Source organism: Mizuhopecten yessoensis, unplaced genomic scaffold (genome assembly GCF_002113885.1).
Source record: "Mizuhopecten yessoensis strain PY_sf001 unplaced genomic scaffold, ASM211388v2 scaffold716341, whole genome shotgun sequence".
NCBI lineage: Eukaryota > Metazoa > Mollusca > Bivalvia > Pectinida > Pectinidae > Mizuhopecten > Mizuhopecten yessoensis.
Window position 1 is genome coordinate 333,891 of NW_018480068.1, and position 23,062 is coordinate 356,952.

Genomic DNA, 23,062 nt, shown 5'->3' on the forward strand with positions numbered 1-23,062 from the left:
AAGTTTTCTGACACTACCAATTTACGTCTCTTCAAATGAATTCTGAAGCAAGATGAAGACACTGTTTGACAATTCCAGAGACCTTCGTAACAAATTAAAAACCCTATTGTAGGTCTCTCTCAGTTCTGAAAGAAGCATCCCTTGAATGGTTTGTTTTAGTCTAATGTTAACAAAACAATATCAAATTGTTTATAGACCCTCTACATCATCAGACTTATTTTCTTACGAGGATAAATATGGAAATGTTTTTCAGGGACTTACCAGCACCATCGTTTTGAGAGTTGTCTATATTTGGATAACTGCTCTTGGCACAAAAGTTTGAACATAACTTGGTTCTGTTCATGACCTTGACCTCACTACTGGCATGACCTTTACCCTCTGAACCTCCGTTACTGTGAGCACAGCTGTTAGGGGTGGCTTGGTTTGATTGGGTGTGGCAGATTTGGGAAGGTTTAGCCCCCTCGGGAGTGGACAAGAGTGCATCAACTATCAGATCTAGAAATGTGTGCAGCTCACTGAAAACAAATAACAGAATTTAGTACAGGTGCTACAGGGATGGTAAAGTTGTAAAATATCACAAAACAACCGGATGGAAAGTGTGTACCAAATTAACCTCATGGTGTCAAAATTCTTCATATAGTTTGCTGAAAAGTGAAATACAGAACTTACCACACCAAGTTTAGCATATAAATATATAAAATTTATTTATTTAACAACATCTTTTGAAACAAGTTATTTCAACTTATATCAATCACTCTTGTTGACAATGATGTTAGCGTGCAGGGGTATTAGTGTGGGAGGAAACTGGAGTACCCCAAGAAAACCCATGTGGTCGGGCAGGTGACCCCATAACTTTTTTACTTTTGATCGGGAATCAAAGCCTGGCCAACTTGGTGAAAGGAAGGTGCCCTATCCACTGTACCACCTGATCGCCCAAGATGAGCAGAATGCTCAAGATTAAAATGTAACCAAGTTAGTTGCTGGAAAGTATAGCTACAGTACATATACATTAACATATCATTATCATCGATACATGCACACAGCCTTCCGAATGTAGCTTGCATGAACAAGTTACCAGCTATATCAAAAGGCACTATCAAAAGAGAATGTCTAAATGGAAATGAAACAGTCAATCATAAGATGCATAACAGATCAAAGAAATGGGGTCATACAAAAACAATGTTATCCACATATAAAAGATTTGGGACAGAATTAACCTTTAACCTATAAAAGCTTCCCAAATAGTTTGTGTCATAGAGTAAACATGAGACTTTCATTTGCTGATAACAACTGACTTATAAAGACTGCAGCATATGGAGCCAGGATCTAGAAAACTGTACCAAGTGCTACTTTAGTACAACAAATATGAAGATATTAGTATGATTAGGTGTGTTACTTATAAATACAATCAGTTGTTCAAAACTGTCTCAATAAGTCAAGTTGTATCGAAAAGTGCAACCTGAAGAATACAAATGTGTGACTGTTGATACACAGAGATCTGACCCTCGGCTGTTGCTGCCAGTGATGCTGTTTCGTTGGTATACAGAGATCTGACCCTCGGCTGTTGCTGCCAGTGATGCTGTTTTATTTGTACAGAGATCTGACCCTTGGCTGTTGCTGCCAGTGATGCTGTTTTATTGGCACACAGAGATCTGACCCTCGGCTGTTGCTGTCAGTGGTGCTGTTTTATTGGTACAGAGATCTGACCCTTGGCTGTTGCTGCCAGTGATGCTGTTTTATTTGTACAGAGATCTGACCCTTGGCTGTTGCTGCCAGTGATGCTGTTTTATTTGTACAGAGATCTGACCCTCGGCTGTTGCTGTCAGTGATGCTGTTTTATTGGTACAGAGATCTGACCATTGGCTGTTACTGTCAGTGATGCTGTTTTATTGGTACAGAGATCTGACCCTCTGCTGTTGGTGCCAGTGATGCTGTTTTATTGGTACAGAGATCTGACCTTCGGCTGTTGGTGCCAGTGATACTGTTTTATTGGTACAGAGATTTGACCCTCGGCTGTTGGTGCCAGTGGTACTGTTTTATTGGTACAGAGATCTGACCCTCCGCTGTTGCTGTCAGTGATGCTGTTTTATTGGCACAGAGATCTGACCCTCGGCTGTTGCTGTCAGTGATTCTGTTTTATTGGTACAGAGATCTGACCCTCGGTTGTTGCTGCCAGTGATGCTGTTTTATTGGTACATAGATCTGACCCTCGGCTGTTGCTGCCAGTGATACTGTTTTATTGGTACAGAGATCTGCCCCTCGGCTGTTGGTGCCAGTGATGCTGTTTTATTTGTACAGAGATCTGACCCTCGGCTGTTGGTGCCAGGGATGCTGTTTTATTGGTACAGAGATCTGACCATTGGCTGTTACTGTCAGTGATGCTGTTTTATTGGTACAGAGATCTGACGCTCGGCTGTTGTTGCCAGAGATGCTGTTTTATTGGTCCAGAGATCTGACCATTGGCTGTTACTGTCAGTGATGCTGTTTTATTGGTACAGAGATATGACCCTCGGCTGTTGCTGCCAGTGATGCTGTTTCGTTGGTATACAGAGATCTGACCCTCGGCTGTTGGTGCCAGGGATGCTGTTTTATTGGTACAGAGATCTGACCATTGGCTGTTACTGTCAGTGATGCTGTTTTATTGGTACAGAGGTCTGACCCTCGGCTGTTGCTGCCAGTGATGCTGTTTTAGTACTTACTGTTGTTTCTGGAGTCCGTTTGTGAAGCCGTTGACTGAATCTCCAAAGAATTGGTGTGGTGCCAGTGATGCTGTTTTATTGGTACAGATATCTGACCCTCGGCTGTTTCTGACAGTGATACTGTTTTATTGGTACAGAGATCTGCCCCTCGGCTGTTGGTGCCAGTGATGCTGTTTGATTGGTACACAGAGATGTGACCCTCGGCTGTTGCTGTCAGTGATGCTGTTTTTTTGGTACAGAGATCTGACCCTCGGCTGTTGTTGCAAGTGATGCTGTTTTATTGGTACAGAGATCTGGCCCTCGGCTGTTGTTGCCAGTGATGCTGTTTTAGTACTTACTGTTGTTCCTGGAGTCCGTTTGTGAAGCCGTTGACTGAATCTCCAAAGAATTGGTGTGGTGCCAGTGATGCTGTTTTATTGGTACAGATATCTGACCCTCGGCTGTTTCTGACAGTGATACTGTTTTATTGGTACAGAGATCTGACCCTAGGCTGTTGGTGCCAGTGATGCTGTTTTATTGGCACAGAGATCTGACCCTCGGCTGTTGCTGTCAGTGATTCTGTTTTATTGGTACAGAGATCTGACCCTCGGTTGTTGCTGCCAGTGATGCTGTTTTATTGGTACATAGATCTGACCCTCGGCTGTTGCTGCCAGTGATACTGTTTTATTGGTACAGAGATTTGACCCTCGGCTGTTGGTGCCAGTGGTACTGTTTTATTGGTACAGAGATCTGACCCTAGGCTGTTGGTGCCAGTGATGCTGTTTTATTGGCACAGAGATCTGACCCTCGGCTGTTGGTGCCAGGGATGCTGTTTTATTGGTACAGAGATCTGACCTTCGGCTGTTGGTGCCAGTGATACTGTTTTATTGGTACAGAGATCTGACCCTAGGCTGTTGGTGCCAGTGATGCTGTTTTATTGGCACAGAGATCTGACCCTCGGCTGTTGGTGCCAGTGATGCTCTGTTATTGGTACAGAGATCTGACCCTCGGCTGTTTGTGCCAGTGATGCTGTTTTATTGGTACAGAGTTCTGACCCTCTGCTGTTGCTGTCAGTGATGCTGTTTTATTGGTACATAGATCTGACCCTCGGCTGTTGCTGCCAGTGATGATGTTTCGTTGGTATACAGAGATCTGACCCTCGGCTGTTGGTGCCAATGATGCTGTTTTATTGGTACAGAGATCTGACCCTCGGCTTTTGCTGTCAGTGATGCTGTTTTATTGGTACATAGATCTGACCCTCGGCTGTTGCTGCCAGTGATGATGTTTCGTTGGTATACAGAGATCTGACCCTCGGCTGTTGGTGCCAGGGATGCTGTTTTATTGGTACAGAGATCTGACCTTCGGCTGTTGGTGCCAGTGATACTGTTTTATTGGTACAGAGATTTGACCCTCGGCTGTTGGTGTCAGTGATACTGTTTTATTGGTACAGAGATCTGCCCCTCGGCTGTTGGTGCCAGTGATGCTGTTTGATTGGTACACAGAGATGTGACCCTCGGCTGTTGCTGCCAGTGATACTGTTTTATTGGTACAGAGATCTGACCCTCGGCTGTTGCTGCCAGTGATGCTGTTTTAGTACTTACTGTTGTTTCTGGAGTCCGTTTGTGAAGCCGTTGACTGAATCTCCAAAGAATTGGTGTAGAATACCAGTTAAATCTTCCTGTACTGTATCGCTGAACACTTCTCTCCCATCCTGCAATTAACAAGGTAATGTATTCAAACGCTGTGGACACAATTTGAAACCAAAAAATTGTGAGACAGCTGTAGTATACTGGGGGTACAGAATTATAAAAAAGTTCCAATCTGTCCTCTACAACACTGACTGGATAGTGAGACAACCAGATAAGTGATGGCTGGATCAACTCATTTACCCCTACTTTTTCAAACTGGTCTTTGATTTGGTAAGGTTCAAACGTGACTTTAGGGGTAAATGGGCATGGGTTAACAAGGCTTACCTGTACAGGTTTTCTCATTAATGTCACATATTTTAAAAACATTTTCAACTGAATGTTTAAGTAAGTGTATAGATGAGAAATTCATGTACTTTTTTGAATGCTACTGAACCATATTCAAACAACTATGTTTATATAAACGATATGTATTTCAATCATCCTGACCAGCTGTAATATCATATATATAACAATAGATCTTGAGTGACCTATCACCAGGGCCGCTTTGGTTTATGACGCTCCAAACTGTTAGACAGGTTGGACCACAGTCCTACATTTATGAAATAAGGTCGGACCCAGTAATCTGATGCTGCTTTCAGGCGAGTCTTGAAAAAGCCTTGAAGGCCTACATAAACATTTGCAGGTCCACCAGGATTTATACCCAAAAATGTTAGATTTAATAACGGACAAACCAGTTGTTCAGCATAAACGGGTCCTACAGCTAAAGACTCTCGGCCGTCTGAAGTCACGTGGTAAAAAGACCTGGCATGTGACACAGACAAATCAGGCGACACCAATACATTAGGCCCCAGATGATAAATGGAAGAAAGATAACTCTTGGGGTTTTAGTTTTCTCATATGCCAGAGCATCCACCTACAATTATTTTTCTTGTAGGAAAGTAGACAAAAGAATATACCTGATGGAAGGCAATTTTCAGAAGTTGCTAGTCCTTGTTTTAATTTATTTTTCATGAGCGGCTCTTTAATTATGTTTGCAATGAATAACTGATAAACATCCAAACTTACTGGACCCTTAGTTTGTTCTGTACCTACCTGAAATACTTTGAAGTTGTTTTGTGGTATACCGTACAGTGATAATAAAGCATGCATCATTCGCCGTCTGTCCCTGTAAAACATAAGAACCCAAGTCTTAAACAACCAGCAGCCAATCACTGTAGTGAACAGAGGACAAATATGGATAATGTCGCTATCAGTTCTGTTCTATTTTATCTCACAACATTTCCTCAATTTCTTCTACCCACTTAATCCAGTGTATCGGTTTACGTCGCTTTTCATTTCAAATGTATAAATTAAGTAAATTGTTATGTCTGACATCATTATAATGACAACATCATACTAATGAAAATGAAACAAACAAATTTGGACATTGGTTGTAGTATTGGTTGTAGCATTGCCCATGTTATCTCAAATTTCCACAAACAAGTAGGATATCAATGTGACCTTCAGGATTTACAAGATTGTAGACACATAAATACACATCATTTCATTCATCTGTAATCCAGTTCTGTATATGAGGACTGTAATTCTGAACAGAAGACAGCTTAATGTTTCATTGTTTAAAAGTGTTTCCACAGTTATTTTCTCTGACTGCTGAACATGGTTATCCTCACACTTACCCTGAGAACAGGTCGAGAGGACAGTAATTGGCTGCCCTCACACTAACCCTGAGAACAGGTCGAGAGGACAGTAATTGGCTGCCCACACACTTACCCTAAGAACAGGTCGAGAGGACAGTAATTGGCTGCCCACACACTTACCCTAAGAACAGGTCGAGAGGACAGTAATTGGCTGCCCTCACACTTCCCCTGAGAATAGGTCGAGAGGACAGTAATTGGCTGCCCTCACACTAACCCTGAGAACAGGTCGAGAGGACAGTAATTGGCTGCCCTCACACTTTCCCTGAGAACAGGTCGAGAGGACAGTAATTGGCTGCCCACACACTTACCCTAAGAACAGGTCGAGAGGACAGTAATTGGCTGCCCTGACACTTACCCCGAGAACAAGTCGAGAGGACAGTAATTGCTGCTGTTGTTCCACCGACCTTCCTTCTCCTGAAATTTATACGTTTTCTCATCAACAACTAGAGTAGATAATATACCCCGCCCGCCTACCAGCACATCACAGAAAATGTGTCTCCTATAGCTCTATTCTCTACCGAACATATATATGCATTATTTTTACAACATGTATTGGGGAGAGGACTATATCAAATTGAAATAACTTGTTGTCCAATTCCTTTGCTTTTTTGTACAATTAAATATGTTTAAACTAAATATATTACTGCAATTACCCTGTCTAAGTCAAAATTATAATCTATTATTATTCAAATTACCTTACCAGTATTTCCTGATATATATATGTTTTAGATTTCAACTCTCGGAGAACTTAGGTAAGCAGGTAAACATTTGTTTTTTTCCAACTGCTAATATAAAGATTTGCATAAAATGTTAGAAACCGTTGACAACCCTGCACATAACAATCAAATTTATTCTACCAAGATGTTTGAATATAAGATACATTTCCTGTTTGTTACTAGTATGCATACTATAACACATTATTTTAATATGTCTCAAAACTTGAGGTAGCAGAAAACAGGAGAGTCCTGGTAGGTCAGGAAGTTTTAAACATGTATGTGGAATATCTTATCCTGCAGCAAAGATTTTTTTCTCTCACTTTTTCCCCCAGGAAACTCTCACCTTTAACTTCTTATGCATGCAGAACTTGCAGACTTTGCCCTTGATTGAGTCTTCTTTAAACAGGCTTCCTGGGGCTGGCATGAAGCCTTTCTTTGGCTGCAATGAAGAAACAAAGGTTTCAAATATGTCAAAACACTGGTATATATTCTGTATATGATAAAACATTTATCACTTGTTTGTATACGGTAATACTATTTGGCGAGCGCAGCGAGCACTTTTTGTATTGTACGCATGGTATGTACATAATTCAAGCAAAAAGCTATATAAAGTAACACAAAACGAAACTGATCTTTTTCCTTTACATCGTGCAGAACGAACTTTAAAATTGGCGACGCTCTGATTGGTTATTTATAGATCAGAAGCTCAACAATCGCCGTTTTAAACATCTCTGTAGGGAAAGAAAATATGTTTCACATCGTAACTTATTTACGTGAACTTTGCAAACGTATTCGTTATGGTTTGAAGTATTTCTTCCTTAAAACGGGTTTAAAAATTTAAGTTTTTGACGAATCCAGTTTCGCAATAAATATATTTGCGGTTTGAAAATCCCGGGCTTCAAAATTTGCCACATTCTGATTGGTTGAAAAAGACCGCAGCAGAAAACTTCACCGGGAAGCCTGCGAAAGGATATATCCAATATCAAATAATCAACAAGAGTTTGGAATGAATTTCACCAGCTTTGACCTCATCACAGAGAAGTTTCACGTATGACTCAAAGGTCTACAAATTTTAATATGTGTTTGTCACTCTTTCAACAAGAAAACAACACTCGGCTTCACGAAAGCTAGGCCTGTGTAAGTCTCGTCACTTCAGTGTAAAGGAGAACTGGTCAGATGAAGAGTTTCTTTATTTATCAGCGACAATGCTGATGAGCTGCCTTAAATACATGTATGTACGAGCATTGTGCGGGTTAAAATTAAGTATGCTAGCCTACTTTATCAGTTCGTGTCTGTGTCACAACATGACTCCCCTGTCCACCTCCCCACCATGGGGCGATTTGCTTCAAGTCAGTCGGTTCAATCACAGGGGTTCGTTACAAATGTCTGAAATACACATAAGCTATACTGATATGGGTCACAGCACACATAATGACTTATTGTTGGTTACATGACCAACTTTGCTTCATTATGTCATAACAAAATGTTTACCAAAATCTGGCCTTTTGAGGGTCATGTAATGTGTTTTTGACAGTGTAGCCCCACTTTTCAATTTTAATTAAATACCAGCGACGTCGACTTAAACCTGATAAAATTGTGAAACTCCTGGTCCTTTGCTCATCTATATGTATCACTCTGTATCACTATGTGAAGTTTTAGAAATTTCAGCCTTTTGGAGTCCCGAGATAATCTCCGGAAACAAAAGTGCTGAAAGACAGACAGACAGATACTGTGATTACTATAGGGCACTATTAAAAGAAGGTTTGTAGAATTTCATATTGCCAATTGTTTGTCAAAAGTATAAAAAAGAAAAATATGGCTGTTTAGGGACAATGGATACAACACCAGACGAACAACAACCATACTAGATTACCTGATTTATCAAACTATGAGAATGAAATTCTAACAAATCATTTGCAAAAGATACCATTGTTTAATTGTCACTCAATGCTGAACCAGAATTACGTGGAGCAACATGTTGAGATATATTCACACCTGCCTAAGTTTGCAGAAAGTTGCAGAATTCATCATAATAAACTGTAATGTTTAAATGTGCTTAAAATATATCGCCAACACCAGTCACAGAAAAAAGGGTGTTTAAAAGCTTGATCTGGAAGTTTTCAATAATAAGGAATTAATTTTGGGTGTTGCCCAAAATTTTAAATTCAGTGAGGCGTAGAATAGTTTTCTGAGTTTGCGGTATTATTTCAGGTTATATTTTATAGCGTTGAGTATCTATATTTTATGATGTCGGAGCGGAGCGAGTGTTAACAAATTCTGTAAAAAAAAAATGGTAAAAATGTAGGTTTTTTAATTAAAATTTAAAAAACGTTGATGCTTGTGTCATGTGCATGTATAGTTTAGATGAGCATTTTGGCACTCAATATGATTTATTTTGTCATAAATTTGAGTTATGATTTTACTGTTTGTCTTTTATTGTGAATTTGTACGCATACATATGTACAAGGGCAACACTTATTAAATGAAAAGGATATACATGCTAGGCTTTTATGCTAACATTGGTTATTATTCACCTGATAAAGTGATCCTAAGGAGGGTGCTTCATTGTCTTTGATATTTTTGAAATATATGCTTTTTAATTTGTATAAAAAATCACTCCTTGTGATCATGTGTACATGAAACCACAGGTGAAAATACAGGTTTATCTATNGGTATAAAAAATCACTCCTTGTGATTATGTGTACATGAAACCACAGGTGAAAATACAGGTTTATCTATCATGAAATGGACTCTACCTTTGAAATAACACTTGACCTATATATGCCTAATTCCAACAGATGGTAAAGTCCTCTCTCCACTGACAGGGTGATCACCACATCGTGACATTAGAACAATACGATTAGGTAGACAGTCCGATGAGCCTTGACCACTGACCTGACTGGAGACCCTACTAAGTAAAGGATAAATCTTGAGTAAATCCAAATCACTTAACCAACGTTTGCGAGGGATTTATCCTACTTAAAAACTTTCATATCCCAATTGGACCCCTAAACCTGGTATAGGTGGACAGTTGGATAATCAGTGAATGGAGTTGTTTACCTGTGTTGTCCACACCTGTAAAATGCACTCACTGACACAAACACATATACCCCCAAGGCATTAGTAAATTCCTATGGTATCCAAATACGATCCAAATGGTATTGATATGATCATCATGAGCTGAGGTGTTCCGAGTACAAAGGTACCTGTCAGATATTTCCAAGGTCATTTCGTGTACTGCCGCCAAGATGTCCAGTTCAGATGACGATGTTTTTATTACGCAATCAACATTTACTAGTAAATGACCAGAATCTGATAGAGATACAGACGGAATGTTAAGCGACGTGCTTGATATGGAGCTCAACAAAGAGAGCGTACCGGATTTCAATATGAACCACACATTTATTACTGTAAGACAGGAAGAGTTTAGTGACATTTCCGACACGGAACTGGTTCGTTGCACAGATGCTATTGTCGACACTAGCATATCCAAATGATACAGCATTCCAGGTATTAAAGTTGGAATTAAAATAACAGTTACTATCTTTCATATTAATTTGTTATCGTTTTCTTTGTTTATCTGTTTTTGTGTCTACAAACCCTATTCAACAGATGGGCATTCTGGGTATGTTTGACATGACCCTGTGTGACCTGTTGGATAAGTAGTGATCCATTCATTAAATATCCAACCGCTAGCCGTTGGATAGTATGAATAGGTCACTACTTATCCAACAGTCACTCAACTTATCCAACGCCTAGCGGTTGAATAGGTGAAATAGTCAGTTTGTAACCACAATAGGTGACGTAATCGAAAGTTTTTAATATATATATAGACAATAGAGTTTGGGCAACACCCTTAAAGCTTAGGCATATATAGATATTCAAACTGCTGACAAAGGGAAGTCATAGAAAATCATAGTTCAAGGGATGGTTGATATAAGAAGGAAATCCCATATAAAATAAAAGAAAATCTTCAAACACCTTGGTCCAGTTTATTTTTGGAGACAGACAAAAAAAAGGGTGTTGCCCGGGAAATCTACACTATCATCACAACTGTTACTGAACTATGTACGCTTGCTTATAGGCAGTGCCTATTTCATATTACCACTTACAAGCAGTCGCATGATCCGTTGTTGCAGATGGTTCATGTCTAAGTAAATAAATCTTTTTAAAACCACAAAAGAAATTTTGGGAATGCAACATAATTTTAACTTCAGTAGTGTCTATACCAGGAGACTTTCACCCAGTCAAGTTTTGCATTACAATGGTAAAATTGACTTTCCCCTATTGTAATTTCACCATTTACATTTGATTACTGTAATTACCATGTTGCTTACTACTGTTCGCTGTGATGATAAACTCGCTCTGAATATGGAAGGTCAAAAAGGCAAAAATTAAACTGCAGTGAAAATTCCCCTGTATACAGTATCTAATAAATAGTTGATAACAGATTCTCACAAATTTTTTTCAGGGTTTTACATGACAATAACTTCCTCTTTGGAAACAGGATAAATTTGAGCTGTATTGGTTATTATAGACTTGTTCTGGAAAACAGTCACCATGGGTATACTCTGTATCCCATGGAAACGTAGCTATGATCAGTCGCACCTTAAATTGTGTCACATGCCAAAGTACCCCAGTAAACAAAGACACAATACATGCAACACATTTAACAGTTTCTTTCAAGCTGTTTTGAAAACAATTATACAATTTGCAGGGAATTTTCTAAATTTCTGTTATGTTGTAACCATCCTCGATATCCAGGTTAACGCTCACTTTCGCCTTCTGCACCCCTGGAATATGACATAGCAAAATTGAAGGCACAAGACTAGCTATTTGATTGGTGTCAGGAAAAAAAAACCTGACCAATCACTAGGCTGATATACTTGTCCTTTGAAGATTACAGAGGAGCGATGCCCAACTTCAAAGCCAGTCAATTTTACTGTTACCCGATGCAAGATTCTTTTGATGTACATCAAAGGATCAATCTAGTCTTCTCAGTTCTTGTCTCATTCTCAAGGTGGTGCACACTGAGCCTCCAATTTGGCTATGACATATTCCAGGGATGCAGAGAGCAAAAGTGAGTGTAACCCCTGGATATGGAGGATGTGTTGTAACCTACCTTGATCTCCACACTAATGGTGGGAGTGTAATACTGTTGAGGGTGGGCTGACATTGCTGAATCTCCTACAAAACACAGGTCTGGTAGAACTAGTGCTGAACAGGTGGCCGGATCTATCGTCTTGAAATCCTCATCATGGATTTTTCTATAAGCTACACAATTAAACAAAAAGTAAAATTAATGTTTCCCCAGAAATTGAATGATTGGCTTGTTGTCAGAATACAACTGTTTTCACAAAGTAAATATCATAACCAATAGCTTATTTACAACTCATCTTAGATTTTTCATTAAGAATAGGCAGCTACAGTCGGCCATAAAGACTGGTTCAGTTCCAATCTTGACCTGTTCAAATCACCTTTTTCTTATATGACTCGTATGTGTTTTTACAAAAGTTGGTCGGTAAAAGATGTAATTTGGTCTGTTCAAATAGAAATTACTGAAAAGCCTGCATCTTTTATCTAGTATAAGATTCTATTTCTCTTAATTCACTTGGTGTACTTCTCTCTGTGTGAACTTACCTGGCCTTAAATGCTCTATCTCTGTGAACTTACCTGGCCTTAAATGCTCCATCTCTGTGTGAACTTACCTGTCCTTAAATGCTCTATCAGTGTGAACTTACCTGGCCTTAAATGCTCTATCTCTGTGAACTTACCTGGCCTTAAATTCTCTATCTCTGTGAACTTACCTGACCTTAAATTCTCTATCTCTGTGAACTTACCTGGCATTAAATGCTCTTTCTCTTTGAACTTACCTGGCCTTAAATGTTCTATCTCTGTGTGAACTTACCTGGTCCTAAATGCTCTATCTCTGTGAACTTACCTGACCTTAAATTCTCTATCTCTGTGAACTTACCTGGCCTTAAATTCTCTATCTCTGTGAACTTACCTGGCCTTAAATGCTCTATCTCTGTGAACTTACCTGGCCTTAAATGCTCTATCTCTGACTCGACTTTTTCCACGAATCCTTTTGGTATCTGTGTCAGTCTCTAAAACATCAAACAGATTATATGTCAAATCAAATATCAATCAACAACCCTCTGTCCAAGCATTTAACTTAATGACAAAATGACAACTGAATGTCACCAACTGTCCTTAACCTTTATGTCTAGTTGTCTACTGAAACTGAACTTTAACATACTGGAACCAACAGACTGCCATGTTTTTACCATTATATGAAATGGAACTGTAAGCTACAGTACAAGGATACTAGCAAGAGGCCCAGTGGGCCTGTATCGCTCACCTGAATATTTACGCAGTCATAACAAAATATTCTCATTAAATATTATATTGCACTAAAAATATTTCTTTCGCAAACTTTGTTGGCTCTATCTGTTGAAACTACCTGCCAAATATTATTATAAGATTCTATGTTTTTTTATTCTTCTTCAGAAGTTGCTTGACATATCTTTCCCTGTGACCTCGTAAGTAGGTCAATGTCATTTTCCTTCGCAATTTGGTTAGCTCTAGTGCAAAAAGCTACCAGCCAAATCTTATGAATCCATTCCTTTTAGTTCTTAAGAACAAATCCTTTAAAATGTTGTTGACCTCTGTGACCTCTAAAGTAGGTTGAGGTCATTTTCATTTGCAAACTTTGGTGAGCTCTATCTTAGGAAGTCACCAGCCAAATATTATAAGTTTATGCCGTTTAACTCTTCAGAAGTCGTTTGAACCGTTTGACATATTTGAATGCTGTGACCTTGAAAGTAAGTCAAGGTCATTTTCATTCGCAATCTTTGTTTGTCTCTATCCCAGGAAGCCACCAGCCAAATATTAAGATTTTATACCTTTCAGTTCTTCAGAAGAAGTTGTTTTAAGCGTTAAACATATCTGACTCCTGTGACCTTGAAAGTAGGTCAAGGTCATTTTCATTTGCAAACTTTGTTGGGCTCTTTCCCAGGAAATAACCAGCCAAATATTAAGGTTCTATATCTTCCAGTTCTTCAGAAAAAGTCTTTTGAAGTGTTTGACATATCTGACTCATATGACCTTAAAAGTAGGTCAAGGTCATTTTCATTCTCAAACTTTGTTGGGCTCTTTCCCAGGAAGCCACCAGCCAAATATAAAGATTCCATACCTTTCAGTTCTTCAGAAGAAGTCGTTTTGAAGTGTTTGACACCCCTGTGACCTTGAAAGTAGGTCAAGGTCATTTTCGTTCTCAAACTTTGTAGGGCTCCACCAACAAAGCTTTCAGCCAAATATCATGACTCTATAGGCCTGTCCGTTCTTCAGAAGCAGTCGTTTAAAGGAAAAGTTGACGGACGACGGACACTGCACCCTGACATACGGTCACTTGCCCTTCGGGCAGGTGAGCTTATAAAACCATGCAACTACTCAAGTCTTTAAAGTATCAGCAAAGTTGGACCTAAAGAATTTAAGTTGTAACTGTTACAGCCAATCAAAAGCCCTGAAATGTGAACTTGTTCCAGGTATTTGTACAAGTACGACTACTTGTGTAAAGTTTTTTGTGATGAAATGAAAAAGTGAAGGGACAGAGTGATAATGCTGATGGTTGACAAAAGGACATTTCAACTCATTTGACCCCTGTGACCAAATTCATTTATTTGATCATATTTGATGGCTCTTAATCTCAGCAAGACATGTAATAATAATAATCATTTCTCTCGGCCAAATTCATGTTTTAAACATAGCTTAAAGTTTTCAATATATTTGACTCCTGTCACCTGTGGGTCAAAATCAGCCTTCATCTGAACGTTAACACACTTGTATGACTTACCGGTACATAAACAAAGTTGGAAGACAGTAGGGGTTGCATAACGTTGTGGATGTAGCTGACAACTCCCTGGAGATTTTGGTGGATGTGTTGTGACCGTTCCTGAAATACATGAAACAGGGGTTAAACTATCGTATATGTCAAGTATCCCAGAACTTTTTATGAAACCTGCAGGGCAGCAAAATATACCGTATTTATCCTGCAATAAGCCCATCCATGTCTATCACAGTTCAGTAAAAATGCCAACAAATGCTGTTGCATTGTCCTGTAATAAGCCCAGCCCCCTATTTTGTGTTAGAGATTAAGTGTTGGCCCCCCTGGGCTTATTGCAGGATAAATATGATAAAAACATCTACATAAATAAATTAATTTTGGGGATATATATAAGACTTTCTTTGATCTGTGAAACTCAAAATCAATTAATGAGTGTTTGTCAGTGTCAATTCCAGAATATTCCAGTAGCCAGAAAATATAACTATTTTTTTTGCACTTCTAACAATGGACAAATTTAGATGCACAACCTTGCTTACCTGACTGATTCTTGTCAATCTTTCTAAAATCATCCCAAAACATATTTTGTACAAAAAACATTGAAATCAGCATAAGTTATAACATTTACTTGATTTGGACAATAGGTCCAAGGGCCTTGAATCGCTCAAACCTGGCTATTTCAGAAACCAATTTGAAATTTCCCAAGTACATGTAGTTACTGAGGAGAGCCCCCAGAAATGTTTGCCACTTTAACTTAAGATCTCCATGAGCTAAGTACATGTAGTAATAGAGGAGAGCCCCCAGGAATGTTAGCCACTTTAACTTTAGATCTCCATGAGCTAAGTACATGTACTAACAGAGGAGAGCCCCCAGGAATGTTAGCCACTTTAACTTCAGATCTCCATGAACTAATTATATGTTTTCTCTTATCTGGGACAGGGGGAATCCCCTATCCATAACAATGGTATGACGTCACATCAACAATACAATGACGTCACGTTAACAATGCATCAACGACATGTCAACCCTGCATTTAGCCTTTGATGTTGTCAGTACATTATTAATATGATACACAATGGGTTAACAGGGTAAGAGAACAAGAACTCTTCACCCCATTGAGGTGAAATTGGGAATCTCAACCCTCAGGGAAAGACTCTTAAGTGGCATGCTCAGCAAAGTCTTGTGTTTGGCAACTTTAGAAGCTCCCCTCTCGGGCAGAGATTCCCCATCTCACCCCCAAGGGGGTAAGAGATTCAATCCCTTTTACCTTTAACCAGGGTTTGACACTAGTAGATCTAGATGACAGCAAGGACTAAATAACCACCTCACTACCATAAAGCATGATATTTCCGCGAGCATGATATTTTTGTGAATTTGCGGGTCAATATTGTGATTGCGAAAATATGATCTACAGAATAATAAGACAAGCATAAAATTGAGCCGTGATAATAAACTTCATCACCACAGTCTCCATGATATAGTGCACATGTGGTTGTGATGATTCATATACATGAAAAATAATGACATTTTTGAAAAAAGGTAATTTCACACATCTTATAGTTTGGTTGATGATTTATCTGCCATAAAGCCAGTATATCTATTCATTAGAAAATTTGACACTTTATATGCTGAGTGTCCCGTCACGCTGTGCTAAACCACAGAAATTTAGTTCTTTCACATGTCTAGATAGCGAAATTAAAATCCAATACATGTAAATTGAATTTTATTAATTTTGGGACAAAATCATGAAAATTTAAGCCTGCAAAAATAACCCACTATATATACCGTCATTGATTTTTGTAGAATATTTTCAGACAAGTCTTGCACATTTTTTTCAAAATTTTGATAATTCACATTACTAAGCAATGTAGTGAGACCTTTGAAAATTGATAAATTCCACAGAAAAATCACGAGGCCAGGATTCAAATATCTGAGTCCCAAAAATTCCTGTAGAGTGTGTAACCTAACTGGTCATTCAATATCATTTGATAAATAAATTATTAAATAGGAATGCTCCTTTTTGAAATCTGCTTAAAATACAGATGTATTGCATAATTGTCCAGATTTTCCTAAAAGTTCACCTGACCTTTATGGCAGTAGTAATGTATGTCCTCTACAGTTTATAATTATTTTTTTATGTTTCAAGCTAGAGATGTTTCTGTAGGGAAATATTAGTACTGTACGTAAGACTAGCAAATAATGTGTTCAACTTATACTGTAAACTATGTGTACCAGGAAAAATAGTTAGTCTTATGCCCCGGTCACACATTCACGGATCGCCTCGCCAGAATGGAAAGTTACGGATGACCCCGGAATAGTCTATAACCGTGGTCTGCTACAGATGCACCACGGTTTGACTATGGATATAGCCTGGGCTAGTTGACAACGGGGAGTGGTAGGGATTGCTACTGTTTGGTACAGTTTAGTACGGAATGACACGTGTCATGGCGTATGGACTGCGGTTTAACAACGGTTCGCTTCAATTTAAGTACAGGTTAGCACGAAATGAACAGTCTAGATGGCACATGGAGATCCATAAAACCCTTATTTTTACATTGTTACTTGCGACTGTGTCCTATGACCTAACTTTGTTTCCTTAGGCCTATATTTGGAAATACTGCATCAGGTTTCTATAGGTAATATATACAGCGTAGAGCATGAAAAGCAATCAGGTGTAATGGTGAAATGGAACATTCATTAATTATTCATCCTACATGACAAAGGCCTATCGGACATTACCGAGAACATCAGATTCTTTATTTCCTTATGTTTACAACACATCGGAGAGTAGACATACATATGTACAAGATATCACAATGTATAACACAAACATCAATGGAGTCATTCGGGTCACCATAACTGTAAAACAATTCTAGATCTGTCACTGTATTGATTACATATAGCTTCAAAAAATAATGTAAAGAACAAGATATTTTTCCTATTTTCAGTACAGAGTTAATGGTAATCAAATCCAGCCTCCATTACAACCAGATTGTTCCATTCTAATAAAAGTTCACTGGCAAAATCACTATTTTGACCATGAAATACTGAATCTATCTCCTAGTCCAACTTAAATTTTCATAGTAATTGTCTCTTTTAATGCATAACGGTATCCATCAGAGCCGATATGACTGTAACAGACTTAGCCTGTACTACATACCTACTGGTATAACAAAACAATTAACATACCTCCACAGTTTCACTTTGATTCTCATCAAGGATTTCATCTGTTGTGTACCTTTGGACAATCTTCTGTAATCTGTACACTTGTTTGTCCTGCAAAAATATCAAGAGAATACAGAACATTTGTCACAATTCTTTTCCTCGTCAAGTAGTCAAACCTTTCCAGACAGCTAGCCCTCCCAAGATAGAAAGCAACAAGAGGCCCAATAGGCCTGCATCGCTCACCTGGTATTAATCTCACACAAGTAACCTTCAAGTGGACCAATTTTGTTTATTTAAGGATTAACTTGAATATATTTTTCATGTTACGGAGATATAACACAAAAAAATGGAGTGTACTCTAAATAAACCGTGAAGCGTTTTATGATGAGAGTACACTCCAGTTTTTTGTGCTATAGTTCCATAACATGAAAAATATATTCAAGTTAATCCTTATAAGTTTATCTTCTATCAACAATCCCTGTGGAAATCCACTTTTATTGATGGACTCTTTTCTCTTAGAAATTATTGTGCTGCTGTTTCAGCTAATCAAAAGGGACGTTGTAACGTCAACGTCATTTTTTATGTTATGGGCTGATAACATAAATTTTCAAGCCAATGAAAATGCTTGTTACAAGCAAGATTATATTATTCAGAATTAGTTTGAAGATCATTTGACCCCAGTGACCATGAAAGGGGGTCAAGGTCATTCATTTGGACAAATCGTGTAGCCCTTCATCTCAGCATGCTACTGATATCATCACCCAGGGCTTTTTGCTTATTCAGAAGATGTTGCTTAAATAATTTAACATATTTGACCCTAGTGACCTTGTAAATGGGGCAAGGTAATTCATTTTACCAAACTTTGTAGCCCTTCAATCCATCCTAGGCCTATTGGTTATTGAGAAGAAGTCATTTAAAGGAAAAAGTTGATGCCAGACGAATGGACGGACGCCTTACCATAGCACAAGATCACTTGGCCCTTTGGGTCAGGTGAGTTAAAAATTGTCTCACCAAACAAGTAGTCAAGACTGGTTGTTTATGGTACAGTAAACACCACAGGGTATTCATAGTATAATATCCACAACAGAGAGACTGCTACGTATACTTCAATGCTTGTATCGATAGTTATTATCTCTTGAAATAATATTCCATTAAGATTTAAATTTGCAAATTAAGTCTCCATGTGACTTAACATGAAAATGTATCTCTTGTGGAAATAAAGTGACTTTTTTGTTGTTGTAGTCACTATGATAGAGGAGTAAGTAAGTATTATGTATTTTAGGAACTACTTCCTATGACAGCTTTGTTAAGTTATTTAACAAGTATATGTAAAGGTGTTTGTTTTACAGATGAAGAATGAAATAAAAGCCCAATTTGTTTACACCCGTTTGCTATTGGAGAACCATGCCCCAAAGTGATTGAAAATAGTGTTTGATACTGAAATTCATTATTTTTTTCCCTTATTTAACAAGAGATCTGGAAACAGCTTAGATCTGAAAGCAAGTTGAGATACAGATGACAAGAATTTGTCAGAAAGTTACTGATGAAAAGAAAATTTAACCTTGTGTCATCAGTTTCCGCCCCCTTCAGAAGCTAAAAATATTACACGATTTTGTACTCATATTGGTAGCAAACTGCTGAAATTACTGATAACTACCATAGTCATGTGTATAATACAAGAGGTCCAGAGGGCATGTATCGCTCACCTGGATATCTAAGCAATCATGGTAAAATATTCTCCAAATGAGATCCAAGGGAATAGGCCAGACCCCAAGGCCAATCCTTGTAGCATATCTGTATTAGATTCTCATGCCCAGCAATTTTATGTATGGTTCTGGAATGGGGATCTCAACTTTTTCCAAGCTGTGACTCAGAAACTAGGTCCATAGGGATTCGGTCAGACCCCAGAATCAATTCTAATATCATGACTGCATTTGTCTCTTTATTCCCATCAATTGTATATATAGTTTTTGGGTGGGGATCTCAACCGTTTCAAAGTTATGACCCAGGGACTATGTCTCCAAGGGTGGGGCCAGACCTGAGGCCATCCTGGAAGCGTATGTGCATTCATCTCTTTATACTCAGCAATTGTATGTATGGTTATACAGTGGGGATCTTAACCATTTCCAAGTAATAAAAATATTTTTGGTCCCACCCCTTAGCCTGGGGGTCAGCCTCACCATTTGTACAATTTTGAATCCCAGCCTCCCATGAATGCTTCCGACCAAATATTATTGATATCCATGGCATAGTTCTACAGAAGAAGTCGTTTATAGCAATATAGCAGAATTGCCCCCTTTTGGTCCCGCCCATTGGCCCCTTGGGAGTCAACCCCACCACCTAGGGATGCTTCCTATCAAATATGGTTGATATCCATCTCTTGGTTCCAGAGAAGAAGTCGCTTACAGCAATATAGCCAAATAACCCTTTTTGGCCCTGCCCCTAAGCCCCCTGGGGGGTCAGCCCCACTGTGTGTAAAATTTTGAATCTCCACTACCTAGGGATGCTTCCAGTCAAATATTGTTGATATCCATCTTTTAGTTCCAGAGAAGAAGTCGCTTAAAGCAATATGGCCAAATAACCATTTTTGGCCCCATTCCTCAGCCTCCTGTGGGGTCAGCCCCAGCATTTGTACAATTTGGAATCCCTGCCTAGCACGAATATCTCCCAGCAAATATGATTGATATCCATGGCATTGTTCTATAGAAGAAGTCGTTTATAGCAATATAGCCAAATTGCCTCCTTTTGGCCCCGCCCCTCAGCCCCCTGGGGGGTAGCCCCACCATTTGTACACTTTTGAATCCCCACCACCTAGGGATGCTACCAGTCAACATTATTTGAATTCCAATTAGTGGTTAAGAACAAGAGTTGTTTGAAGGAATTGTTGACGTACAGACAACGGACGCCACGGTATGGCATAAACTCACATTGGTCCTTTGGACCAGGTGAGCTAATAATCAACTAGTATAAACAAAACAGCTAACAATCGCAAACTTTTTTCAACAAGTCATTCAGATTGATATGCCCCGCTTTGACCTTCAATGCACATATCAGAGAAACTAACTAAAATGCAAAAAAATAATGACTAATGTTGATGGAGATGCTGACAAAGTTTATGGGCCATGAAAGGAAGGCCGCATCCAGCATTTGATGCATGGGTTGAGACCGACTACCTAAGATGCATCTATGGTTTAAGTTTGGTTGGTGTAGCACTTATACTTTCAGAGAAACTAACTTAAACACAAAAACGTAATGTTGACGCCGCCGCCAGAAAAGCAACATCTAAGTCTTGTTTCCACTTCGTGGCGGCAAGACAAAAATAATAACGTTTTTCAACAAATTTCACCTGCCAAGAATGGCAGGCATGTTCCTGTGTGTCAACTTTGATTCAGTTTTCAAAAAAAGGCAAATTTATTGCTTTGCATATAGTGTTCACCGTCATAAGAACATATCCTTCGGGTTTTGGGAAAAACATTGGCAATTAATCATATAATTAAGTGTGGCCTCATTTGCATACAATTGTATAATATTTGGGACAAAACAGGCTTAGTCAGGAGTGATATATATGACTGGTTTTTTTCAAGTATGAGTTCATTTCGAGCAAGATGCAAAGTGCATTAAGTAAAACTGCACATGCAATCACACATGTTAGTTTTCCGGGCTTTAACCTGAGGTATTTTTTGTTAGTTTACAGACAATGTGAAACGTCTTTCCTTGTGTAGAGTCAAGCTGGTCATATATAGTTGCAAAATAAAATAGTGGCACAGCAATATATAATGCATGGAAACCTATGATGAGAGGGTATATAATAATCTAAAAGTTGAGAAAATTAATAAATGAATTAATCATCTTGGGTACAATTTAGTAGGTTGTTTTGACTCTAAACAGAAGTTAAAAGTGTCCTTCAGAACCTAGCATAATTCTTTAATTCAGAAGTGTTCTGAATATTACAGCATCAATGATGTTTGTGCAAATTGCTGTGTTTTGTTTATATAAGTTGGGTGGGGGGGTGCAGATCACAACTGTCAGAGTCAGGTTTAAAGTCTTTGTGAGACTGTATGACTCCGCTCTTTTTCTTTCACATATATTTAAGTTTGGAAAGATGCCTCAAAAATTATAGCTTTATGTAAGGTTTAATATATATACCTGTATAACATAGCACCAGGAAGTGTTGGGTTATAGATCAATAGGTGTGATATTTAACAGCGCCCGCGGTCTATCTGTATATTGATAGTGACATAGGTGTTTGGCCATGGCTAGTAATAGTCTATACTGATACAGTAGGCTGGGATACTGTGTTTATTTATTATATTTGTTAATACTTATTGCAGCTGGGTCTGTAATATTGCTTTACAATTGTGGTGTAAATATAATTTCTTGAATTTTGTATATCTTGCGATGAGTGTTTATTTTCTTTACCATACTTCAAACGATCAGATTGCAGGAACCCAACGGACCTAAGATCAATGAACCTGGGTACAGTATGGTTTCATAGAAAGAAATCACTCCTTTTACAATACATAGTAGGGCCGAACGACTGTTATGGATAGTCGTTCTGTTGTTGTTGAACGTCGATAGGAAGCTTGAGCTTATATAGGAGACGTCAAAGTGTTCTCTTTTCACTTGATACTTTGCCAGCAGAATAGCCTGTTAGCAGTAGACTCCGGTTGCGCAGAGATTAAAACTATTTACATTGTATCAAGCTTTTACTCTATATTTTATTATCATTATCTCATATGGTGATTATTTAGACTACTTACTGATATACATATATGAATAAACATTTTTTAATTCAGTAATGAATCTACAAGTTATACAATGTTTGAGTCATCTCTAGGAAGTATAACAAATCATACACGTGTGTTTTGACACTAACAAGTTAGGCCTGTAATCTGCTGTATGGATGACAATCAACGTACATGAACTCCATAACAAACAATAATGTATATCAGAGCGATCAACCCTGTTAAAAGAAATTAAATAAACGTTTTTTTCTACCTTGATGTTATACAGAACAAGGTTTCGAATGCCCTCTCCTCGATACAACACATTTTCTTCTTCGGAGGCCATGGTTTGATGTAATAATGATTTATTTACCTCCTTGTTGAAGAGTTCATAAAAAAAATCTGAGGTCTCTGTGGGAAACCCACGTGACATTAAGGCTCTGACATTCGCGGAAATTCCATACGGCAACTTATAACTTTGTTTAACGCAAACAGATTTGGACAAGGTTTAATGTAAAGTTTATTGCATGATTTGGTTGCTGTATATGACATGTTACAATAAATTTGGCGAGCTACTCTACAGTGACGTG

At 38.5% G+C, this 23,062-nt stretch overlaps 1 protein-coding gene across 2 annotated transcripts in view; it reads right to left on the reverse strand.

Annotated features, from left to right (window-relative positions):
- The window catches only part of LOC110443333 (inositol-pentakisphosphate 2-kinase-like), a 30,553-nt gene extending 7,728 nt beyond the window's left edge, over positions 1-22,825 (reverse strand). Inside the window, exons 1-10 of one of the 2 annotated variants that reach the window (XM_021487502.1) lie at positions 22,747-22,825; positions 17,773-17,859; positions 14,596-14,694; positions 12,781-12,847; positions 11,863-12,014; positions 7,084-7,179; positions 6,380-6,438; positions 5,420-5,492; positions 4,280-4,389; positions 262-515 (exon numbers count right to left, since the gene is read on the reverse strand). In XM_021487502.1, the coding sequence (XP_021343177.1) occupies positions 262-515; positions 4,280-4,389; positions 5,420-5,492; positions 6,380-6,438; positions 7,084-7,179; positions 11,863-12,014; positions 12,781-12,847; positions 14,596-14,694; positions 17,773-17,859; positions 22,747-22,818 (1,069 nt within the window). In that variant the 5' untranslated portion in view covers positions 22,819-22,825. Of the gene's footprint in view, positions 1-261; positions 516-4,279; positions 4,390-5,419; positions 5,493-6,379; positions 6,439-7,083; positions 7,180-11,862; positions 12,015-12,380; positions 12,848-14,595; positions 14,695-17,772; positions 17,860-22,746 lie in introns of those variants that run through there. The other variant, XM_021487503.1, reaches the window with a different exon arrangement.
- Positions 22,826-23,062: the final 237 nt, after the last annotated feature.